Source organism: Delphinapterus leucas, chromosome 2, assembly GCF_059928025.1.
Source record: "Delphinapterus leucas isolate spDelLeu-1000000601 "Yukka" chromosome 2, BTC_Dleu_Yukka2, whole genome shotgun sequence".
Taxonomy (NCBI): Eukaryota; Metazoa; Chordata; class Mammalia; order Artiodactyla; family Monodontidae; genus Delphinapterus; species Delphinapterus leucas.
This window is the reverse complement of record NC_143130.1, coordinates 77,283,335-77,307,070: the sequence shown is the minus strand read 5'-3', so window position 1 is coordinate 77,307,070 and position 23,736 is coordinate 77,283,335. Positions and strand designations below refer to the sequence as shown.

General features: G+C 42.9%; 1 protein-coding gene across 1 annotated transcript in view; it reads right to left on the bottom strand.

Annotated features, from left to right (window-relative positions):
* ANXA2 (annexin A2) overlaps nucleotides 1-23,736 on the bottom strand; it is a 44,067-nt gene that overhangs the window by 11,976 nt on the left and 8,355 nt on the right. The window contains exons 2-5 of the mRNA XM_022579670.3: nucleotides 20,405-20,463; nucleotides 16,900-16,999; nucleotides 4,180-4,274; nucleotides 821-934 (exon numbers count right to left, since the gene is read on the bottom strand). Coding sequence (XP_022435378.1) covers nucleotides 821-934; nucleotides 4,180-4,274; nucleotides 16,900-16,999; nucleotides 20,405-20,452 — 357 coding nt within the window. The 5' untranslated portion in view covers nucleotides 20,453-20,463. The remainder of the gene's footprint in view (nucleotides 1-820; nucleotides 935-4,179; nucleotides 4,275-16,899; nucleotides 17,000-20,404; nucleotides 20,464-23,736) is intronic.

Below are 23,736 nucleotides of genomic sequence, written 5' to 3'. Positions count from 1 at the left end.
AAAAAATCAGAACTACAGCTTTCCCTCCACTCTGAGGCTTTACCCAGTTTTACCAGCAGAGGGCAGTGTCAGATTATTCAAAGTATTGCAGGCACACTTACGAAAAGGGTTCTGCGCTTTGCCATTAAACATGCATTTATGTTTATATATCTATTCCATTTATATAATACTCGATGTTTTAGGTACACACAAAATTCAGGGGAACTTACAACCTGGAATTTTTACTATCTAATTTAACCTAAAAAATCCATGTTCAAAATAACTTTGCAAAATACAAACAAAAGACAGTAGCATGTGCCTTGATACTTTGAACAAAACACAGGAACCATTCACGAGCTGAAATCACCCTTTATGTGCACTGTGATGCTCTGATTTTGCCCAAAATTTGAATCAAACAATGGGACCAGCAAGGAGGTCAGAAGAAACAACCAAAACAGCATACGCAGATTTTTGTTAAGCTTCACTTAACAAAAGCTATGAGTTTTATTACTTTTGCCTTAATATCATAACAAATCTTTTTTAAAGAGGAAGTGTAATCAAGGAAGTAGTTTTTCCAAATGCTATTCCAATTGCCCAGGTGCCAAGCAGTAGCAGCTGGTAACTGACTTCTCTGCATCATGAAATTTCTTTACAGTCTTAAAAAAAGTAATTGAAATATTTTTGGTACAAATCCTGAGCCTTATAGCTTCAGTTCATTCCCAAAAAATGATTCCAAATGAGAATTCAACATAACTGAAAATCACGTAATTACACTCAGGAAGCTGTAATTCACAAATATTAATGGCAGATTTGACAGAGATTGCATCTCACACGTGTTTACCTTCATGGAGGCTTTCAGCTCGGAAGCGTCATACTGAGCAGGTGTTTTCAACAAGCCCAAAATCACTGTCTCCAGGTGGCCGGACAAGGCTGACTTCAGTGCTGATGCAAGTTCCTTCAGAACAACAGGCAACAACATGGAAAACTTGGTTGGTAACCAATATTCCCTTTAAAACTAGTAAGACAAAAATAGAGGCATGTGGGGGCTTCCCTGGTGGCGCAGTGGTTGAGAGTCCGTCTGCCGGTGCAGGGCACAAGGGTTCGTGCCCCGGTCCGGGAAGATCCCACATGCCGCGGAGCGGCTGGGCCCGTGAGACTTGGCCGCTGAGCCTGCGCGTCCGGAGCCTGTGCTCCACAACGGGAGAGGCCACAACAGTGAGAGGCCCGCGTACCAAAAAAAACAAAAAATAGAGGCGTGTGTGTATAAAGCAGGTTGTGATTCTTTGACAACTCTGGGGTGTTCGGTCAAAGTATCCTTCAACCGCATTCCCTTTGGCAGACCCAAAGGTCAGAAATGGAAAGATCAGACTTTCCGCCGGTAAAATCCCCTAAAATCCAAGCTGATTTTGCCCTCTCGTCCAGTCAGTAAAAGGAAACCAGAGCAGCATGCAATGCCTCAGAAAGCTATGCAGTTTACAGTACGCTTACACTCGCACGTGGTAACAGCCTATTTAAGACAGGGCACTTTCTAGGGTCAAGGCCCCTGCTAAGAAGGAGGTGATCAAAGTGGGGAGCCTCCAAGGAAGCAGAACCCTTGTGGCCTGCTGGTATCCTCCTGTGAAAGGTTTTGTGCAGCTGTGCAGAGGTGGCTCCAGAAAGTCTCCAGGTGGAACCAGAGGCCCCCACTTGGCCAGAAGTGATCTCATGAAGCTTTCCTATGCAAGACACTTCACCTAAGACTGAGAGAACCTCTATTTTCCATACCAAACTGGAACGGTATTATCAAGATGGCGGGGACTAACGCCCTCCCCATTCACCACTGGTCTTCCCTGCTATATATTGTTTCTTAAAGGTTCCCACTGTTACCATTAAAATCCACTGACAGATTTCAAGTCAGAGGCCTGAGTCACACCCAGATAGGCAGACAGATATCCCAATTCGATGTGGCTTTGACAGATGCTTCCTCGGGGATTAGATTTCCTACAAATCATGGGCACTGAGTGATGGCTGAACTCTCCTGTTATAATTATTTTTTTTCTTTCTTTTCACTTTTTCCCCCCTCTTCTCTCTTCCTCTCCTGCTTTCCAGCAGCACCCATGGCATCTACGATGTTTAGCCCCTAGAGGCATGTGCAGGCTCTAACAGGTGATGTGCAGCCTGCTTCACAGAGAATCTTCTCAAATCATTCACAGATGTCGAGGACTGAGATGGGTCTTAGAAATAATCTGGCCCAACCCTTTCATCACCTACTTTCTCCTGCTTCCTGAAGTCCTAGTAACACATAGCACTTAGGAGAGAACTTTAGAAAGCTACACCTTCCAATTATAGCACCAATTTTCCGGCGTGGAACTCTGAGGTTAGGTAATTCCAAACTTAGCCTACCCTGACACTCCCCTCTACCCATTCTCTGTTCAGACTTCAAATAGCATTTGGGCACCTACTGACTTCTTCCACTTCTATAATAAACTCCTTATGGGCAGCCAACTTCCTGCTTCTCATAATGTCAAGCAAAGGGCTTTCTTTGCACTTAGCAAAGAATATTTGTCCAGATATGTTTGACAAATAAAATATGACCATTCCTTCTACGGAGAAACCTGGCATCTGCTTGAACATGAAAGAAATATAACATTGATGCTCTGTCCCAGTTCCTGTCCACTTCTACTAGCTGTACCCATGCTGTTCAAGCCCCTCACCTAGGCAGCTTCGGTCCCTATTGTTAAAGTACAATACAGGGCCTTCTCCTTTATTATGCAAACAATAAGGTTCTGCTTTCAGGATTTCCTTCAGAAAGTATCTCCATTATTTTATGTATCTTTCTTAAAATGTGATAATTCTCCTTAGCTCAGGGTTAAGAGGTATCAAGAATCATACGATAGTGAGTTGTCCCCAGCCCACCATGAAGCCTGTGAGGTCACCAAACCCATCATGATTCTGTAACATCATCCCTCCAACAGGGTATGTGAGAGCTTTGTCCTCCATATATCTCATCTGAAATCGAAATCCGGGCTTCTATATTTCTATGTACACTTATGTGTCCACACCCAAGTGTGCTCCAAGACCACACTCTGTAAGTGACAGCTGAAGGAGCAATTACAGGCATATTGTCCAAAGAGGTGGGCCTTCTGCTCCAACTGGAACTCAGCTCTACCAGCTCACAGATCCTTTTGGGAAAGTGGAGAAATAAACACTCTCTTCCATGCCTCACTGTAGTAGATTAATGTCAGTCTAGCTGAAGAAAAATTTTAATGCATATGAGAGGAAACAAGCTGCATGCTTTCCTATTTATGTCCTTTCCAACTGTTTTGAGAGGTGGGAGAGGGAGATATAGCAGGGTGTGACCTGCAACTTCCTGGACCCTGGTGGTCATGTCAACTCCAAGTGCAGAAATGTCTTTTCTAGAATCCTTCCAGCTCACCTCCACTGTGACTACGAGTGAAAGCCATAAGTCAAGCAGGAGCTGCAGGAAGCCATGCTTACTGCACCGTCCAAGAATAAATCGAAAGCTTTTAATAGCAAGAAGTTAAAAATAAAGCAGCCTGTCTGTAAAAATAAATTTCCTAACACTGCGACAAAATAAAGGATGAACAAGTGCTGGGCTGTTCCTTAACCACTCGTGGACGAGCAAGGGAAAAAGGCACACAAGACCCTTTAAATAGTGAGAGCATGGCAAGGTGAAGACAGCCTAGAGACCAAATGAGCTACTAAACTAAACCTGGCGGTTGCAAAGATCTTAGGAATTCAACTGTATTTTTTTAAGAATGAGAGGAGTGTGTCAGGATCAATACTCAAATGGAGGCTAGTGTCCCAAGATTAAATTTAAAACATTTTATCAAGAACCAGCAGAAGTCATAAAGATGAAATGAGTGGCCACATGTAGAGAACGGCATACCTGGCACAAAGGTTAGCACTCAATAAATGATACCTGTTGTTGTTTTCCCCGATCCTTTCTATTTCCAGAACTGCTCCCTTTACACCCTCTGGGTTGGAAGAGGGTGTGGTCTTTATGCATAAGCTCCAAGCACCCCAGGGGACACGTATATGTGAGTTGTGACTCTTACAGGATGTAAGGGGAAAACCTTGGATCTCCTAGGGTTCCAGGAGGCGCTTGCTGGGAAGAGCCAGAATTCACAAAAAGAAAAAGCAATGGCTGAGGAACTGAAATTCAACATGGAATGCCCTCCATCCCTGAACCTGCTGTACCTTTTTGGTCCTTCTCTGGTAGGCGAAGGCAATATCCTGTCTCTGTGCATTGCTGCGGTTGGTCAAAATGTTGACGATGGTGACCTCATCCACACCTATGAAGACACAAGTAGGGAGTAGTTACTCAACCATATGCTCTAGTTCTCTGGGCTTACATAGAAGGTTTTAAGCATTTTTTCAACCTGAAATGTATATGTTAGTCCCTAAAGTGAAATGCCAAGACATTAAGATGTTTTCTTTCTTTTTGTCAGCACCCTCCACCCAACATGTATACCCTCTTTTCTGTTTTTCCTAACAGCCTCAAACCTCAAGTCTAAATGTACCTTTTTAAGTATCTGTATTTAAAAAAAAACAAACAACTATTTCATTCATAAATTGGGTTTCTGGACTCAACAGTAGGAGGTGCATTTGTGGGGCTTTGGCAGTCACATGGAACAACAAAGATTTAGAAAGATTTTAAATGAAGGTCCCTGAATTACCATTTAACTGAGGTTTTAACAGACAGTAACCGCGACCTGAATTAATAGAGACAATTATTTGTATTTATTGCAGGATTATGGCTATATAAGCAGCTAGGTACAATTTCTATAATTATATAAAATGTCATGACAAATGAGTCAGATTTAATATGGCAGTTGTATTTTAATAGCATAATTGATTAATACAATCCTACTTACTGAAGACAATTGTTTTGTAAGGAAAATAAATGTTCCACTGCTTTTAATATTCAATAGGCAATTTTAAGAATCAATTTTGTAACTTTATTAAGAAGAATAATGTTTTAATCTAAATCTAAACTGGGAGTTTTGAAGTGCCACCAAAATATTTTAGTACTTATTTTAATTGGAACATGTGTATTTACAAAGATAAGCAATGCCTTCTGGTATCTGAAAGTTTGCAATTTTATATCAGAAATACTCTTAACATGCCATTTAACTTAAGGAAGCACTATTTTAAGAATTCAGAAAGTGAAAGGTCTCTCTCCTGACTGATTATGAACTTTGTTTAATAAAAAGAAGTCTTTGCCATAACTGGATAGGTAATTCCTGAGTGAGAAAGAGCAGAGTGGTTAAGCCTTCAGGGTCACACGTGAACTGCGAACAGCCCAGCCTATAGGAAATCAGGAGTTCCAAAGCAACAGAAAGGTCAGAACGATAATGCTCTGAGACAGAGGCAATGAGCAGACTTACAAAGAAGGTATTCTAAACTCTCAAGTGTGTTAGAAAGATCAAAAAGCAGAAAGTTAGAATTTCTGGGTATAAAAATAAGTAACGTTTTTGTATTTACATACTCATTTTTAAGTGAATTCATACCAATACGTTAGTTACCTTAACTGCAGCATTTATACCTTCAGCTCTGATTTTCAGAGTAGCCGGTGTCAACGTAGAAACCCAACTGCTGAATGTGAGATAGTTTCAAAGATGCTTATTTTGGCAAAAAATAAAGGGGGGAAATGTCTAATAGTAGATTGATTAAATAAATGTTTTTGTCCTTATAATGGGATAATATACAGACATTTAAAATGATGGTATAGGGCTTCCCTGGTGGCGCAGTGGTTGAGAGTCCGCCTGCCGATGCAGGGGACACGGGTTCGTGCCCCAGTCTGGGAAGATCCCACATGCCGCAGAGCAGCTGGGCCCGTGAGCCATGGCCGCTGGGCCTGCGCGTCTGGAGCCTGTGCTCCGCAGTGGGAGAGGCCACAGCAGTGAGAGGCCCACGTATGGCCAAAAAAAAAAAATATGTATAAAATAGATAAGCAACAAGGATATACCGTACAGCACAGGGAATTATAGCCATTATCTTGTAATAACCTATAATGGAGTATAATTTGCAAAAATACCCAATCACTATGCTATATACCTGAAACTAATATAATATTGTAAATCAACTGTACTTCAATTTAAAAAATTAAAGAAAATTAAAAAAAAACACAGCTCCCTGGGCCTCCCTGCCCTCTGAGATATGATTAAAGACTCTTGTGGACTTTGGACCTGGGAAGCAGCATTTCAACCAGCTCCCTGGTGATTCTTTATTTGAGAATCGCCAACAGAGATGGAAAAGCATGGGTGGGAAGTGGAAAGGTCGTTGGAAATCTGCCTGTGTATAAGACTATTCAATCGCTTCTACCTACTGCTTCTGTGAGGTGCAGGGTCAACTACAATTTTAGGGAAAGAAATGCTTACCTTTGTTCAAACAACCCTGGTAAGAAATAACACCTGAAAAGAGCTCACTCCACAAACTTCAGTGCAGTCCCATGCTCTTAGTCATTGAAACAAACCTCTCTTAGCAACCAAACAATGAACCTTTCTGTTCATAGCAGCTTAGCATTCAGCCAACAGAGTCAGAATACAATCCAGTTACTGGAAATCCCCCGTAAAGAGCCTGGGCGGTTAACCTGAATCTCACCTAGGACTCAGCAACAACTAGAGCCTGAAGGCTTCTAAGTGTATTTTACCTAAATTACTTACCAAACAAACAGACCGCTGCGATGCAGCATCGAGCATGCTGGGACCCCTTACCAATGAAAGATCTGATACATTGCACAAATGCTAATGCCAGCAACTACAAAGAAAGTAAATGGAGGCTATTTCTACCAGTGGAAGCGCCCTCCTCCTTCCGAGGGCCTCACCTGCATCAGCTGTTCCTCCCATACCACTGTGCGCAAGTTTCAAATTGAACTAGAAAGAGGAAAATAAATCATAGCACCCAGGATCAATGGCCTACTCAAAGCCACGTAAGGCACGTCCTGTGCTGGAACCCCAGAATGCACACATTTGCCGGTGGGATTTCACCATCTTATCTTCAGAACAGCGCTGCTTCCTCTCGACCTGGCATCATAACTGGTGAGACGGTTTATTCCTGTGGAAAATAGTCCTGCCCAGGATGCAGCTGAAGGATGACGGCTGAGCGTTCAGCTACCTATGTCAGCACAATCACCGTCAACAAATGCACAGCAAGTGCCAGTACACCAGGAAAGCTTTACATTTAAACAAGGTTAACGCAGGTGCAGACGACGGCAGATGAGGCTCTGCCTCTCTGGATTTGCACTTTCCGATCTCTCCCGTGCCAGTGCGAAGGGAAGTGTCTGCTGAGGGAAGGAGCCCAGGGTCGAAAAGAAACTGCGTGGATGAAGCAAACGCATAAAGAAAACAATAAATGTGAATAATGCCTATTTTCCCATCCCATTCCTCTTGTGCTTGATACGGAAGGTCACAAAGTAATCCAAGCAAAGCCTCACATTGGGAAACAATGACATGGGTGCAGGATCCCACAGAATGTGGGTGAGAACACAGTAAATTCTGTGACTCAGGCAGATTTTTTTTTAATGCCTTTTTTAAATTTAATTTTTATTTTACACTGGAGTATAGTTAATTTACAATGTTGTGTTTCAGGTGTACAGCTAAGTGATTCAGTTATACATATTTATATACATATATCCATTCTTTTTCAGATTCTTTTCCCATATAGGTTATTATAGAATACGTAATAGAGTTCTCTGTGCCATACAGTAGGTCCTTGCTGATTATCTATTTTATATATAGTAGTGTGTATATGTTAATCCCAACCTCCTTATTTATCCTTCCCCCCAACTTTTCCCCTTTGGTAACTGTAAGTTTACTTTCGAAGGCTTGTGAGTCTGTTTCTGTTTTGTAAATAAGTTCACTTGTATCATCATTTTAGATTCCACATATAAGTGTTACCATATGGTATTTGTCTTTCTCTGTCTGACTTACTTCACTTAGTATGATAATCTCTAGGTCCAACCATGTTGCTGCAAATGGCATTATCTCATTCTTTTTTATGGCTGAGTAATATTCCATTGTATGTATGTACCATATCTTCTTTATCCAATCCTCTGTTGATGGACATTAAATGTCTTTTCAACACTAACAGAAGTTAAGATTTTCAAGACTGGTGAGGAACTAAGACACAAATTTATCTGGCTCCTGATGGAAAGCAGCACGAAAGTTTTTAAGCATTTTTTCCTTGAATGAAAATGGCCAACTAATCTTATCAGCTAACTACAAAAATGCTTCCCACACTCCGGGGCATCTGAAAAAAATCAGTCCCTGTTCTAAGTGCTAGTCACCTGAAGCCACAGCTCCAGCAAGTGATGCCATGGGAAGGCACCGCTGACAGCAGGGCTCACATAGAAAACTCTGGGGTCGTGGGTTCCTTAAAACATCAGCCATAGTTTTAAAACAAAGAACACTTGCAGTCTAAAATAACGGCTGAATCCAAACCCACAAAATGGGCCTCCTGGAGTCTCCTCCTCTCTGCGGGTGGAAACCCCAAGTCAGCTCCACATCTGGCACTGCATGGAAAATGTGCATCTTTACTGTTCATGGCCAGGAACCAAGAGGCCATTCTGAACAGGATGCTGACTCACATCTGCCAAGGCACACTGACTGCACAGAGAAGACAGATTTCATTTTGTTTGATAAAGGACTCAGGAGGCCCTCCAGGCAGGGCTGACTGACTAGTTAGAAGATAAAGGAAAACTGCCCAGATCCGCTCCTTATCTAGATTATAGGTAAAACCGGGACTTGGCTTAGGTTACTGGGCATATCAGTATCAAACCTCAGAAATCATCTTTACAACAAGGTCACAGGCAGGCCACAGAGAGAGCAGAAGGCACAGACCCATGGGTTTTATTTTATTATAATACTGATAGTATCAACCATTCACTGAGTACCTACATGCCAGGCATTTTACAAGGTGCTTTGTACAAAGCTCTCTTGCAATTGTCATCGTGTCCATGTGCGATGGGTGTTAGTGTCATCCCCGTTGTACCAATGAGGAAAAGACGAGGACTCACCCAAGGTCACACAAGCAAGTCACTTGCAGAGTTGGGATTCAAACCAGGATTAAATATCTACGTTGGGCTATTCTGCCTCCTATTACAGAAAATAATCCAAAACTTGAAAATAAGGCAAAAGGAAGGGAACATGTCTTCCCAGTGTGGCTAAAAGGCCCATCCAAGACTGTTTCTCCAGGGCACGCTCTCACTTACCTTGCTACTCACTACTGATTATGGGATAGGCTCTATGGGGTTATGTGTTAACTTGTAGATTTTGGTCCAGTAGAAAGGATAGCCCCCAAGATTATGGCTTCAGTGCCCTGAAGGACATTAACGGTCTTGTATCCAGCCTAGCAATCTTCTTCCAACATTCTTTCCTCAGTGTCTATAAACACCTAGTCTCTCAAATTTCCCTTTTAACCAGCCCTATCTCAATGAATTAAATAAATGTTTGCCACGTGTTTATCCTATATCTCTATGAGTCATGTTTGTACCTTTTTGAATTATAATTTGGTACTTCTTTATACCACACTCCTCCATCTTGTTGCTAAAAAGGACTGGAGACGGTAACGTGTCTATTTGTCTACAGAACTGGACTTACTGTTTAGACCATACAAATGTACACCCATTGAATAATCTGTAGATAATGATTTGCCACCCAGTAACAATGCGTGGCCACTGAGCTAACCCAAATGAGGTTTTTTTCAAGAGAAAGAGCTAGAAGACTCTCTTCTGGAAATAGCCATTCATAACTCAGTGGGAGCCTAAAATGCCAGTAAGAGTGATTTTAGAGACAGAGAAACACATGCACGCACACAGACACTCACACACTCACTGTTGCCCAAAGTACCCTTCCCACCATCTGCCATGGTGCTGCCTGGCCCGACTCAAGGAAAGCGTGGTTTAGCTTAGTGCCTAAGAAGAGGATTGGGCCCAGAAATCAAATTTCTTCTATTTCCATTCTGCTCTGGCCTCACCTCAGCTGAGTCCCTTAGAAAGGATTTAAGTACAGTCTCCTTGGTAATCCCACTGGGGTATTTTAATAATCTGGAACCCTGTCTGCCTTCTGTGCATAATTACATTTCTGAGATACTCTACAGGACCAGCAGGAAAACACAAAGGCCACTACTCAAGATCGAAATCAAATAAAATTGCAAATGAAGGGTTATGCATAAAATGAAAGCACCAATTTGTGCCCTGTTGCTCTACCAGCTTCCTGAGTCAGAAAGTAAAAATATCTGAACAGATGTAAAAGAAACTGATACCCGCCCTGAACTCAGCTGACAGAGAAGTTACTAGTTATTGTCTCAGCACTGCCAACACCTGAACGTGGTGACTTCCATCGTCCCTGGGTGTCACCAGTATTTGGATTTCCTCATGGAAAAGAGGTAACCATTTTTTACAGAAAAAAAAAAGCTGACAGGCAGGCAACACAGCCGATGCCTACAATGAGAAAGGCACCAGGGACTCCTTCACCCATGTTTCACAGGCTCCTTGGCATGAGTCTGGCATCTACCTACCCGAGTAGACAATGATCATCTTGAAAAAAATCAGAAAATCTGTGCCCAGAGTAAAGGTGGCTGTGACTCAGCACTGGTCCCTCTTTGTTCCCAGCAGTGCTGTAAGATGAGAATTCAGTCTAAAGTGAGCTTGAACACAAAAGGAAAGTCCTCATCAACGGGAAGGTTTTGTTCCCTCCTGTTCACTTCCAGGATGGGTAGAGTGAGAAGGCCCTGGGCTACGTGGGGCAGAAAGGCCTTTCCCACAAACGTGCTCACACTCAGGCGTGGGGGTTCTTAGTTTGGGCCCACACCTCCGATGCCGCTCCCGTGGGACAGAAGCTACTTTTCAGAGCCAATCTGCCTCCTGGCATCTTCAAGAGAATACATTCCTGGTCTTCCCTGGTGGCTCAGTGGTTGAGAGTCCGCCTGCCGATGCAGGGGACACGGGTTGGTGCCCCGGTCCGGGAAGATCCCACCTGCCGCGGAGCGGTTGGGCCCGTGAGCCATGGCCGCTGGGCCTGCGTGTCCAGAGCCTGTGCTCCGCAACGGGAGAGGCCGCAACGGTGAGAGGCCCGCGTGCCGCAAAAAAAAAAAAAAAAAAAAAAGAGAATATACCTCCAGGTGTGCAGGTGAAACCAAAAATACACATCCTGGCTTGCCTCCCACTGCCATGGGATGTTAAGTCTTTCGGCCATGCTGGAAATCTTAAGCAGCTCCATTTCCAAAGTATAAGAAAAAAATAAGCGCAGAAACTTGCTGCCGTTATGCTTCTATACTTGTGCTTATGAGGGAGGGAAAAATCACCCGCTTCTGCACCCCTTCCGGAGAACACAAATACTGCTAAAATCAAAACTGGCAATAATAACAGGGCAATTCATTACCCTCCCCTTCCAGAGAGGGACCGAAGCTGTACCAGTTTATTGGCACTTACACTAACTCCGGGGTTGTGCTGCTTCTAATTACAATCTATTTTATGTAGTCTAGATTCATCCTTTTCTAATTTAGCTGACTTTCCTTTCTAGTTATTTGGACCCATATGGTAAACCATTCACAGCTGTGTTGTACACTCTGCAGTATATATTTAACCCAAGGCCAATCTAGACCAAGAGACTCCTACAGATTTAAGTCTCAGAAACCTCTTGTTAATTAAGCAATATTACTACTTTTGCATGGCTTTATTCAGTTTCTAACTAGACATTAATTAAGGTAAGTAATTGCAGAGTCTACCTCAAGCCAGAGCATACACAAAGCAATCATCCATTTGGTTTAGGTGACATGCTCAGGGAACACTGAGATCCCTTCAAACCAAAAACAAAGCAAACTTACAAGTGTGAGCTAAATTCATTTTGGAAAAAAGGATCAAAGCTTACTAGGGGACTGTTAATCCTTCGGGGATATGGTCAGGATTCTGGAACTGCCTTCTGCTGCCTTCTCTTGCCAGCCACAGAACCTGACTCTGCACTCACCTGTATGCTGGTATCTGTGTACATTTTCACTACTATTCAAGTTAAATATGTACTTTTTCACATGATCCCAGGGGCCTGGGCATTAGAAAAGTTTAATGAAATAAAGTCGTTGCCCTCAAGGAGCTCACTTTCTGGTGGGAGAGACAAACCCATAGATAAATAACTAAAACACAATGTGGCAAGAGCTATAAATGAGATGAAAGTATCATGAGACACAAATCAAGGAATAAGTGATTCTGCCTCCCACTTAGAGAAAGCTCGGAGAAGAGGTGGTGCATCAGCTCGGGCCAAGATGAGTGGGAACGCCTGTATGTCAGAAGTGCGCCAACACTCCCACTAGAAGCGGGCTGCACACTCCCGAGAGAGCAAAGGCTCTGTCTGTGGCACCGAATAGCCTGGAGATGAAGCCAGACAGAGAATCTGCAACGGATGAGGCAAGGAGGCCCGTAAAAATAAGGACAGGGACTTCCCTGGTGGCGCAGTGGGTAAGACTCCGCACTCCCAATGCAGGGGGCCCGGGTCAGGGAACTAGATCTCACATGCATGCCACAACTAAGAGTTCACGTGCCACAACTAAGGAGCCCACCTGCAGCAACTAAGACCCGGCACAACCAAATAAATAAATATTTTATAAATAAATAAGGACAAATGCCCTAGCAGCCCAGGTGAGAGATAAGGGCAGAGGAGAAGGGAGGGATAAGAGCTGTTTTGGGGCCTTCTGACCAGTCTAGGCAGCACCAGCCTATAGATCTCACCCAGGTCTGCCCCTCCTAACTCTCCCCACTGCAGGCCTGCCTCGGTTTACAATCCTTGGGTTTAAGAGCAGTGAGTAACCCTAGGCCACAGCTGACTTGCTCACAGCCCTTCTGCCTGCGAGTACTCGGACAGGGAAGCAGACATTCATCAGGCAGTACAGGTAATGCCCAGCATGCTCTACACTCGGCACATGCACACACACCTGTGCACACACACCTGGGCTACCCTGAGAGGGGAGGCCCAGAGGGTCATCTTTTCACGGTCCCTTGGCTTTGTATCAGCATTTGAGGTTTACCCTGTTTCCTTGGATGTCAGGGAAACACCAATTAATTTGCATTGTATTCTCCTGGAAAAGAGTTTGAGAAGGAGCCAGTTAAGGTGGGGCATGAGCTTCCTAATTACACTTAAAGTGAAAGGCATTCTAAAAGGGAAGGTAAGATCTTAATTAGCTCATTTTTTTTAAACTAGTGTTAGTATCTAAAAAGATCACGGGGAAGGAGAAAAAACCAAAAGGGATGTGAGTTTCCCAACTACAGCTGACCCTCGAACAACTGGAGGGTTTGGGGTGCCGACACCCCCAACAGCTGAAAACCACATATAATTTATAGTCGGCCCTCCTTATCCTCAGTTCCATATCTGTGGATTCAACCAACCTCTGACCGCGTAGCACCGTAGTACTTAGCGTTGAAAAACCTCCACGTGTAAGTGGACCCACACAGTTCAAACCCATGTTGTTCAACTACGATGACTTCATTTTTGTTTTTAATTTAGTTTACTGCTTTCCGTTATGAAGGTAATACATGTCACCACAGAAAAATTGGAAAAAACAGAATATACCGAAAACACAGGAAAAGAATCAATTACCCATAATTCTATATATCAGTTAATAATGCCTTTTATCTTTTTCTTTCTGACATAAAAAGAAAATTGTGGTGATATCATCATACTGTATATACTATTTTATGTCCATTTCCTACGCAACTGACACATTTAAGGTGAAATATGAGTGTTCCAAAACTGACTGTAGTGATGGTTGCACAATTCAGTGAATATACTAAAAAAGACTGAATTGTACATTTTATATAGGTGAATTGTATCTCAGTAACAATGTAAAAAAATTGTTTACAAACTTTACTTTTCATGTCTTGGTGACATTCTACAGACATTCTATGCAATATAAAGGCAGTTACCATAATGTACTAAGTCACTCTCCAACTAGAAGATGGATCTAGGTTTGTCACCATCATAACCAATGCTGATACAGCACAGGGAGATCAGCTCAGTGCTTTGTGACCACCTAGAGGGGTGGGATAGGGAGGGTGGGAGACGCAAGAGGGAAGAGATATGGGGACATATGTATATGTATAACTGATTCACTTTGTTATACAGCAGAAACTGACACACCATTGTAAAGCAATTATACCCCAATAAAGATGTTAAAAAAAAGTAATAACCAATGCTGATAATAAAATCTTTGTTACAACTCTAAGCTTTGTATAGCTATCATATTCTTTCCTCTCGAGTTTCCTAGAAGGATTTAAGGTTCTAAATATACCAACAATCTAGAAACTATTTTAAAGGACCAACAGACTTAACTCAAAAAAAATCAGTTACTCTTTAAAATCACTAGGCACCAAAAACAAATAATAAAAAGCAGTCTTAAGTGGGACCCACTGGGCATTAAGTTTGGGAGAGAAGAAGACAGGAGACCAAAAGCTGGACCCACAAATATAACATGTATCTGATACCCATAGAATCACAGCTAGAAAATGTTCTCATGCCTGAAAACAACTCATGGCAAAGTAAAAAGTCCAACCCTGGCAGGTGGGTAGCATAACACTGGGGTGCTTGAGAGCACAGCCCTGGGGCTGGAAAGAGGCGTGTTAAAACCCCTATCTGAACCACAGCCAAGAGACCTGGAGCCTGTTAATCCTAGATTATGTCCACCATAAACTGGGGATGACAGCACCCTACACGAGAGGATTAATCTGAAGTTCACCCAGGAAGAATGTTCCTGCAGTGCCTGGTGCCCCGCCAGCCCAGGAGCAGCTGCAACCCTAATAATGGTGATGCCACCTGCACTTGACCAAACTGGAAGGCAGGAATCCAGACCTTAGCCCTCCAGATGCTTCTGCTTAGAAACTACAGTAGTTTTCTAACTCAGAAAGCGCCTGAAGGTATTTTGATTACCCTGGGAGTTTCAGCTGTTACCAGAGTTCATTTGCGCAATCTTTACATTCCAGCGTGCTAAAAGCTTTCTCATGCAGGGATAAAAGCAGCCTTTGTCTCAAGCTTGTAAAAGGCACCATCTTTGTCAGATGAGTTAACTGTTAAACTTCGGTTATATCTCTACAATGGCTAGTTGGGAAACCCCAGGAATGCAGGCACATTCAATAGTGAGAAGGTGAGTTTTTAGGAGAGCAGATTGCGTGCGTGCGTGTGTGTGTGTGTGTGTGTGTGTGTGTGTGTGTGTGTTAAGGTGACATATTTTGAGTATTATCTATATGCCAGGCACCATGCTAAGCGCTTCCTACTTCACAACAACCCTGTGAGGTGGGAACTTTCATTAGCCCTCCTTCTACAGTAAGGAAGCTGAGGCTTAAGAAAGTTAAATGTTTTCCCAGAGTCAGACAGCTAGTAAATTAGTGGTAGAGCTAAGATTTGAACCCACGAACACATATGCTCTCGTCCACTAGGCTCCACCAAGTAGAACTGACTGCAGGGAGGTAAGCCCTGCAGATTTTAGTTTCATTTTCTGATTAGTGACTTCCTGACTTCCCAGCCTGGCCTTTGACAAGTATCGTCATTTAAAAGCACCAAAAAAGATGGCTTTTTGAAGGTAGTTAGTTGTCCAGGCCGCCCGTAGTGGGAGGTGCCCACAATGTCCCCATGGAAACGAAGGCTGCTTTGAGGCCAGTGATGCAAGCCTATGTCCTATTAGAACCACAGGACGTAAAGGATCTTTCTGCACTCCTTCCTATCCCTGGAAACACAGTCACCAGTTTTTCCAAGGGTTCTAGGAAAAGTGACTATGCAATTTATCCTGCAAAATAAGACAATTCGGAGGGCGAAAGGGGGCACAATCAGTAAATATGCCGGCATAACGGGGACACATGTCCACGCCAATTTTAGAGCCCCAGGTCACCCTGACTGAGGTCCCCAGTCTCTCAGTGACCCGTATGTGAATTGTATGCATGTGTCAATAAGTAAAAACACTCCATCGTCCTAATGTCCCACAACTCGTCAGCAGGGGATGAACAAGCACCCACTCTGGCTGCTGGATCACATACGTGTCTCAATCTAGCCTCATATGAAAAGAAGCACTTTGTCCAAAAGGGGAAAAGAGTGTGGTGAATCACAAGCATCACCACAATAATCACAGTGTTTCCAAGGATCCGGGGATGGGGCAACCCCAAAGGTACATGCTTCGTTAACGTAAGCCAAAGAAGTCTGAACACTGGCTTTTGTGGATACAGAAAACAGCACGATGACCTGAACAGGCCCTTGCTCAACAGGCCCTTGCTCAACTCTTACCCAATTAAATGCTTTATCTGCTTTATTTCAGAACAGAGGCTTTTATGCCTCCTTGTCCTCTCTTACTCATCCTGGAACTCTAGGAAATACAATCATCCCGACAGCTCTTCAAACCCAAGCTCCAGGCCTAAGGAGGGGCGTAATAACTTGTGGAGCTAATAAAAAAAAAAAAAAAAAAAAGAAGTCTGAATTTTTCGCTCATTAGATCAATCTGAGATCAAAGCAGTAAGATGTTCCCAGCATTTTCCCAAGAAATGTAATAAAATTCAAGGGGATTTAGGACCAAAAAGAGACCCTTAGGGATCACCATGACCAAATTCTTCCTTATAGAAGGGGCAGTGAGGCCTCAAAGTGAAGAGCTCAGCCCAAAGCACACACCCAGGGGATCAGACCTCCTGGCCCTCAGCTAAAGCCTATTTCCATGTCACTATGCTATTCAGTTATTTAGTTTCTCATGTTTTAAATCTTCTTCTCTCCAAAGAGAGGAGGGAGGGAGGGAGAAAGAGGGGGAACGAAGGAGAGAAGGATGGGGTGGGGTAGGTTTCGATCGCTCCATTAAAGCTTGATGACGATTTCAAATGACCAATATATGAAGATTCAAGAAAAGAGACTAAAAACCCTTTGGTCAGTGTTTGACAAGGAGGACAAATGTATGGCCTACCTTTAGTCTTGATGGCTGTTTCAATGTTCAGAGCATCCCGCTCAGCATCAAAGTTGGCGTACGCTTTGACTGACCCATACGCACTTGGAGGTGTGGAGTGCTGAGGTTAAAAGACAAACACACTTCAATCACACATATTTAAAATCCTCTTGTTGCAATGTCAATTCCTAAAATTTTTTTTCCTATAGTTTCTTTTAATAATTCGCATCACTCTTAGGCTAGGTAACTCAGTAAGTATATTAACATGCCATCACACATAGGATACGAAACTTCCTTATTTCTAATGAGAATTCTTCTTCAAAGGCTCAACTAGTTTAGAATATGATAAAGCTATTTCTACATTTCATCTTACTTTTCATGCAAGCTCAAAGGCGGAAAACGCAGAGCTGGGCACCTGAAACCACCCGTTTCTTTGCGGAAGGCTTTGAAGTGCATGAAACTGGGCTGGCCAAAATTTGAAACAAGCTGGAAATGTGGAAATGCCTGAATGACAAGTGTGTTTAGCCAAGTTTTTGCTACAGGCACATGAATTTCCACTGAGCCTGTATCGTTGAGCTCACAATTCTTTAAAAAGCAAATGTAGAATGCCTGCCTGCCTGTCTCGGACTATGAGGTAAGTGAGGGAAGCATCTTCTTCCTGCATCCCCCCCCCCCGGCCACCGCCGTGGAACCAAGGTGGTCAGGCCACATGGCCCACATCCTCTTCATATCGGCCAGGTTCCGCCTGCTTTCTCTACTCTCTCTACCCTCCACTCTGCTGTCTTTAACACGATCCCCTCTGCCTACTACTCTTCCTAGTATTTTTTTTTCTCACTGCCCTTTAAACCACGGGTTCTTCCTTGCTGGTGCTTTTCAAAGCCCATCACCCTTCCAGATCTGATGGACCCTCCCCAGCTCTCCCCACCCCAGACTGAGGTAAGGACAACAGCATGATTCTACATCAGTTCTCCTCTCCAGAGTGTTAACTTCTCTCCTTTGAAATGCACTTACAGCTCTCCTCCTCCCTGCTATCCAGTCCCAAAGCAAAGGACAGACAAAACAGGACTGACAATGTTCTTTAGGTTGGCTGATGGCCAGTGGACCCATCCACCACTGCACCGCCTTCAACGTCAAGGCTCCCCATCACCGCCTCCCCACACTGCACACCTCCCATCACATCATGACTCCGTCTAGGCTCAGTTTCTGGGAATAGTCGGAGACAGAGTTGCCCTGACTTACCTTTCCACCCACACACATCACGTTACAAGGCACCCCAGCATTTATTAGCAGTGAGGCTGTGCAGGTAAACAACTAAGATGCCATCCTCCCAAATGTCTCCTAGCACAAAGCCACAAATCTAAGTTCAGGGCTGGACAAAATGTTTCGAAATGTACTTGTGACCATCTTGGCCAAATAGTAAATCCAGTTAATACATGTAACTGAAACACAGTGGATTATCAAGGTGTTTCCATATAATTTCACTACTTAAACTTTCCAGTAAGATTAACTCAATGGGAATAGAGTACACATTCAGGAAAAGGTAATGACAAAGTGTTATTCTGAAATACTTACTATATATGCTACAGTGGCTACAAAATGAGGACAGAAATCTAAGGGAACACATTTTCCTATTTATTAACAATGCCATCAGTTATTTACAAAGGCAGGCAGTCTGGCCATCGAGCCATATCAAATATGGCTTCATATATCAGGTGCTATGTCAACTCATCCCAAAAACAACAGTGAGTAGGGAAAAGTTTTACATAATTTTATAGTATCTCTGGAAATAAAATTAAATGGATAATTGAACTTATTACCTGTAAAATTCATTTATCTGAAAATCAAGTTATGGAGGCCAAAGTGATGTTTCTCTTCCCTCAAAGTATTGGGGAATACATGACATTTTCTATTGCAGTCCCATCTCTCCACAGAGAAGCACATCATACTAGAGTAACGTCAAAGGCCACATGAAAAGCCCTCTGATGAAACCCGATACTAAAAATGATCTAATGATCTGATCCATTAAGAAAAAATTTATTTAGCTCTTGGACTTGTCTGGACCTCAACATGCTGCTTGTATAGTTGCCAACAACAGTGTGCACAAGGTCCAAGAAGAAAGATGAAAACGAGGTAGGCTTTACATTCCATACAACCTGTGCTCGCACCAACATCATCCATCTGAATGTTTTATTGGCAAGCACCAGAGACAGAGGGTTCTGTACCACAAGACCCAAGCTGCTGTCAACCCACTTGAGTGCTTCTTTGTATTTTAATTTCAGTGAGAGCGTATTTTGAAATATCTGGAAGATATGCCTACAAACCAGTGTCACTGCTGAGTTTCTGTAAAAGCCAGTTCTGCCAAGATAACCTGAAAGATGTATGGTATTATTAGATAGTTTACATATTCATAATTTATACTCTACTTTATTCTAAAAGCATTTGCAATGACTTATAATTTTGCATACAGCTTTTAAAAATTTTGACTGTAAAACAAAAAAGCAAATGTATCAGAATTTCCAAGTTCCTGTGAAAGACAATTAAGTATAAGTCTGAGCTACCTGATAGCCAAAGCAAAAAAGGCAACAAGATGAATTATAATACCTCTATTATTTAGTTAAAAAAAAAATTCTATATATTTTGAAGAAAAGCTTTCCCAGGTACTAAATTTTAAAAAGTCCTTGTCTAGAATAACTCTCTGGACACTATAAGAAGTCCAAAACATGCAGGATCATTTTCAATATGGCTGTAGCTTATGCCAACCATTAATAAAATCTGAGGGCATGACATTAAAAATTCTGTATCAATGAGTACCTACTGTAGAGCACAGGGAACTCTACTCAGTGCTCTGTTGTGACCTAAATGGAAAGGAAATCCAAAAAAGAGGGGATATATGTATCCATATGGCTGATTCACTTTGCTGTATCTCAGAAACTGACTGACACAGCAGTGTAAAGCAACTATACTCCAATAAAAGAAAAAAAAAAAAAAGTCCTCGGGCTTCCCTGGTGGCGCAGTGGTTGAGAGTCCGCCTGCCGATGCAGGGAACGTGGTGTTCGTGCCCCGGTCCGGGAAGATCCCACATGCCGCGGAGCGGCTGGGCCCGTGAGCCATGGCCGCTGAGCCTGCGCGTCCGGAGCCTGTGCTCCGCAACGGGAGAGGCCACAACAGTGAGAGGCCCGCTAACGCAAAAAAAAAAAAAAAAAAGTCCTGTATCATCACAATGATTACTACCACTGGCATGTTAAGTATATAGCAGGATAAAATTCCAAGCATCTCAGTGTCACTAGTGTCTGTCCAATTTTAATGTGATGCCAAAACAGTTTCTGGAGCCATACCATTTCTTTCAAATTGAACTACTAGGAACAGCTAAAGTACTGGGGAAGACAGGGAAGCAAGGGGATTCCGGGAATGACTGTCCGAATTTTGTCCTCATTTTCCTTAGAGGTACAAGGAAAGGAAGAGGCACAGCTACCCAGAGAGATGACCAATTTGCAAAAATTACACAAAGTGAAAATGATATACTTACATCACCCTCCAAGCTGAGCTTGCAGAGAATTTCATGAACGGTAGACATTTTGAAAGAAGCTGGAAAAAAAAAAAAAGTACAATTCTTTATTATGAAGAGGCTTTCCTTTCCCCCGAAGCGCAGTGATTCATTATACTCATCTCTACTTCTTGGGCCATTTCATCTGACGATATTAGAGTAATTTTTGCAAATAGATGCAATTCCTATCTTGTGATTGGGAAAATTAAAGCTGAGAGATGGTTTGCCTTAGGTTTGGGATGGACGACAGAACTAGCTAGTCTTGTTCTTGCCCAGTTTGAAGAGAACCTGGGGAGACTGACTTGTAAATACAAAACCAAAACGTTTCTTCCCAAGACCAGTGCAACTTGTGCAAACAGGATAAGACTGAATCTTCCAGTTCTCCTAAAAAGTGATAATCTTGTCAAACCAGCAAGTACTGCTGTATTTTTCACCAATAATTTAATATATCATATATAATATATATCCATAGTCTGAAAACTATGGATATGAACTGAAATCAGTAGCATTTTCATGATGGCTGATTCCTAAACGGAGCCCTTTATTACTATCCATAATTATTCTCTTAGCTCACCAATGCTTAGAAGATATTAAACTGCATGGACATATATACACTACCAAATGTAAGGTAGATAGCTAGTGGGAAGCAGCCGCATAGCACAGGGAGATCAGCTCGGTGCTTTGTGACCACCTAGAGGGGTGGGATAGAGAGGGTGGGAAGGAGATGCAAGAGGGAAGAGATACGGGAACATATGTATACGTATGACTAATTCACTTTGTTATAAAGCGGAAACTAGCACACCATTGTAAAGCAATTATACCCCAATAAAGGTGTTAAAAAAAAAGATATTAAACTGTTGATGAGAAACACAATGGACAGATTTTGACATTAACTCATCCCATAGAAGACTGATCCTTGTATTTAAGATTCAAAATGGCTGAAGTGAAGTCATCTTTCAGTTAATACACTTAATTGGACAGTGATACGACAACGTAATGAACTGGCTTTCCAGCTTTGCAATCACACAGTTCTCGGAATTGATATATCAACCCCTGCCAATAAAAAGTGCTCAACTGGCAGGAAATTTACCTCCACTGAGACAAGACAGCTCATTCAGCCAACAGCCTCCCGAAAATAAAGAAAACAGAGCAGAGCTGCATCCTCAAACAGTGGGAACTACGTCTGAATTGCAGCAACTCCTGTTTTGGTCTCTTTTTGCTTAATATTCTTTGATCAAGGAAATGGTGCCCATGCAATTCAGCTTTCTTTTCTCTTCCAACAGTTTGCTTAGTCTACGTGTTTTCAGACAGCTGGCTTTGAAGGAATATTTGGACATAGACATTTGTTAATTTATCAGAAGGCGTTGGACTAGGCAGATTCCAGGCTCTGTGTGGGGTGAGTTAGAGGAATTAAGAGAAAAAGATTCACCTTTATTTGTGGTTATGGAAGTATTTCTACAAGATTTTCACCATGAGCTCTCTCCTAACACGAGGTCCTTTCTCTTCTTGATGCTTACAGAAGCTTTTTTTTTGCAGTACGTGGGCCTCTCACTGTTGTGGCCTCTCCCGTTGTGGAGCACAGGCTCCGGATGCACAGGCTCAGTGGCCATGGCTCACGGGCCCAGCCGCTCCGCGGCACGTGGGATCTTCCCGGACCGGGGCACGAACCCGTGTCCCCTGCATCGGCAGGCAGACTCTCAACCACTGCGCCACCAGGGAAGCCCAGATGCTTATAGAAGCTTTTTAAGCACACGGCAAAAAAGAAAATCACAGCTATTCCAACTCCCCCATTCCCACAACACTCAGACACTATCACACACACACACAACCCCTGCAATGCATCACAGCACTGGGATACGATCCTAGTTTGCAAAGTCATCCTCTATAAATAAACTGTGGTACATCCAGACAATGTAATATTATTCAGCACTAAAAAGAAATGAGCTATCAAGCCATGAACAGACACGAAGCAAACTTAAATGTATGTTACTAAGTGAAAAAAGCAGTTTGAAAAGGCTGCATACTGTATGATTCCAATTATATGCCATTCTGGAAAAGGCACAACCATGGAGACAGTAAAAGGATCAGTGGCTGCTACGGCTTAGAGGGGAAGGAGGGAGGGACGAACTGGCAGAGCGCAGAAGATTTTTAGGGCTGTGATACAGTAATGGTGGATACATGTTATGACACGTTTGCCCAAATCCACAGAATTTACACCACCAAGAATGAACCCTAATGTAAACTATGTGTTTTGAGTGATAAAGATGTGTCAATGTAGGTCCAGCAATTATAACAAATGTACTTCTCTGGTGGGGGATTTTGATAGTTGGAGAGGTTGTGTGTGTATATAGGGGGGGTGCTGGGAATATATGGGAACTCCGACTTCGTAGTCAATTATTCTGTGAACCGAAAACTGCCCTGAAAAATAAAGTCTATTTTCTTTAAGAGTCTTGCTCTGTAGCTGGACTGTCCAATACACTAGCCACCAGCCACATGGGGCTATCAAGCACTGAAAAGTGTCCAGACCATACTGAGATGTGCTGTAAGTGTCAAGTACACACCAGATGTGGAAGAATTAGTATAAGAATGTAAAATCGAAGAATAATCTCCAACCTCAACTTGGGCCAAGAAACATTCTATAGCGTCTCATCAGGATGCTGCTGAGAATCACCAAAGAGGACATGAGCTCCCCAGGACATGAACCACCTAAGCCCTGGCCTGGACTCCCACCCCTGGGGCTCAGTCAGAACTGGGCTAGGTTTGCAGCGAGGGGTAAACGGTTGTCATCTGCCTTGCAGAATTCTAGTCCCCACTGTAAACAGCTAAGAAAGAAAAATGTCCAAACAAAAAGAAAACCAACAAGTCAGAGTTGTTTCCGGGTGGATTAAATTCCACTTATTTATTAGATCAGTTACTTCACATGGGTTCTGAGGTTTAGGAAATCGCAACTTGCAGAGGTGGGTAAGTTTCTGCCACGGAGTCCTTTCAAGTTGCCTTTCCAGCTCCGAGCACCGGCTTGGGAGACAGCTGCCTAACCATGTCCCACACGGACCCCCCCTCAGTATGGTACAAACCAAAGACCATCGGATTCATGTAATCCTTCTCCCACAGGCACAATACAGAGACAGAAAATGGGGACTTTAAAAAGCCTCACAAGTCTTCCTTGCTGTTTAACGGTCGACAGTTGTACTGCTCCTCTTTCACCTCACATCAGTCCTACGTGCCACTACTAACTAAATTCCTCTATTTTATCTTGTCACAATAAATAGTTCAAAATCCATCCTTCCGTGATGTTCTCTTACTCCAGCTCCATC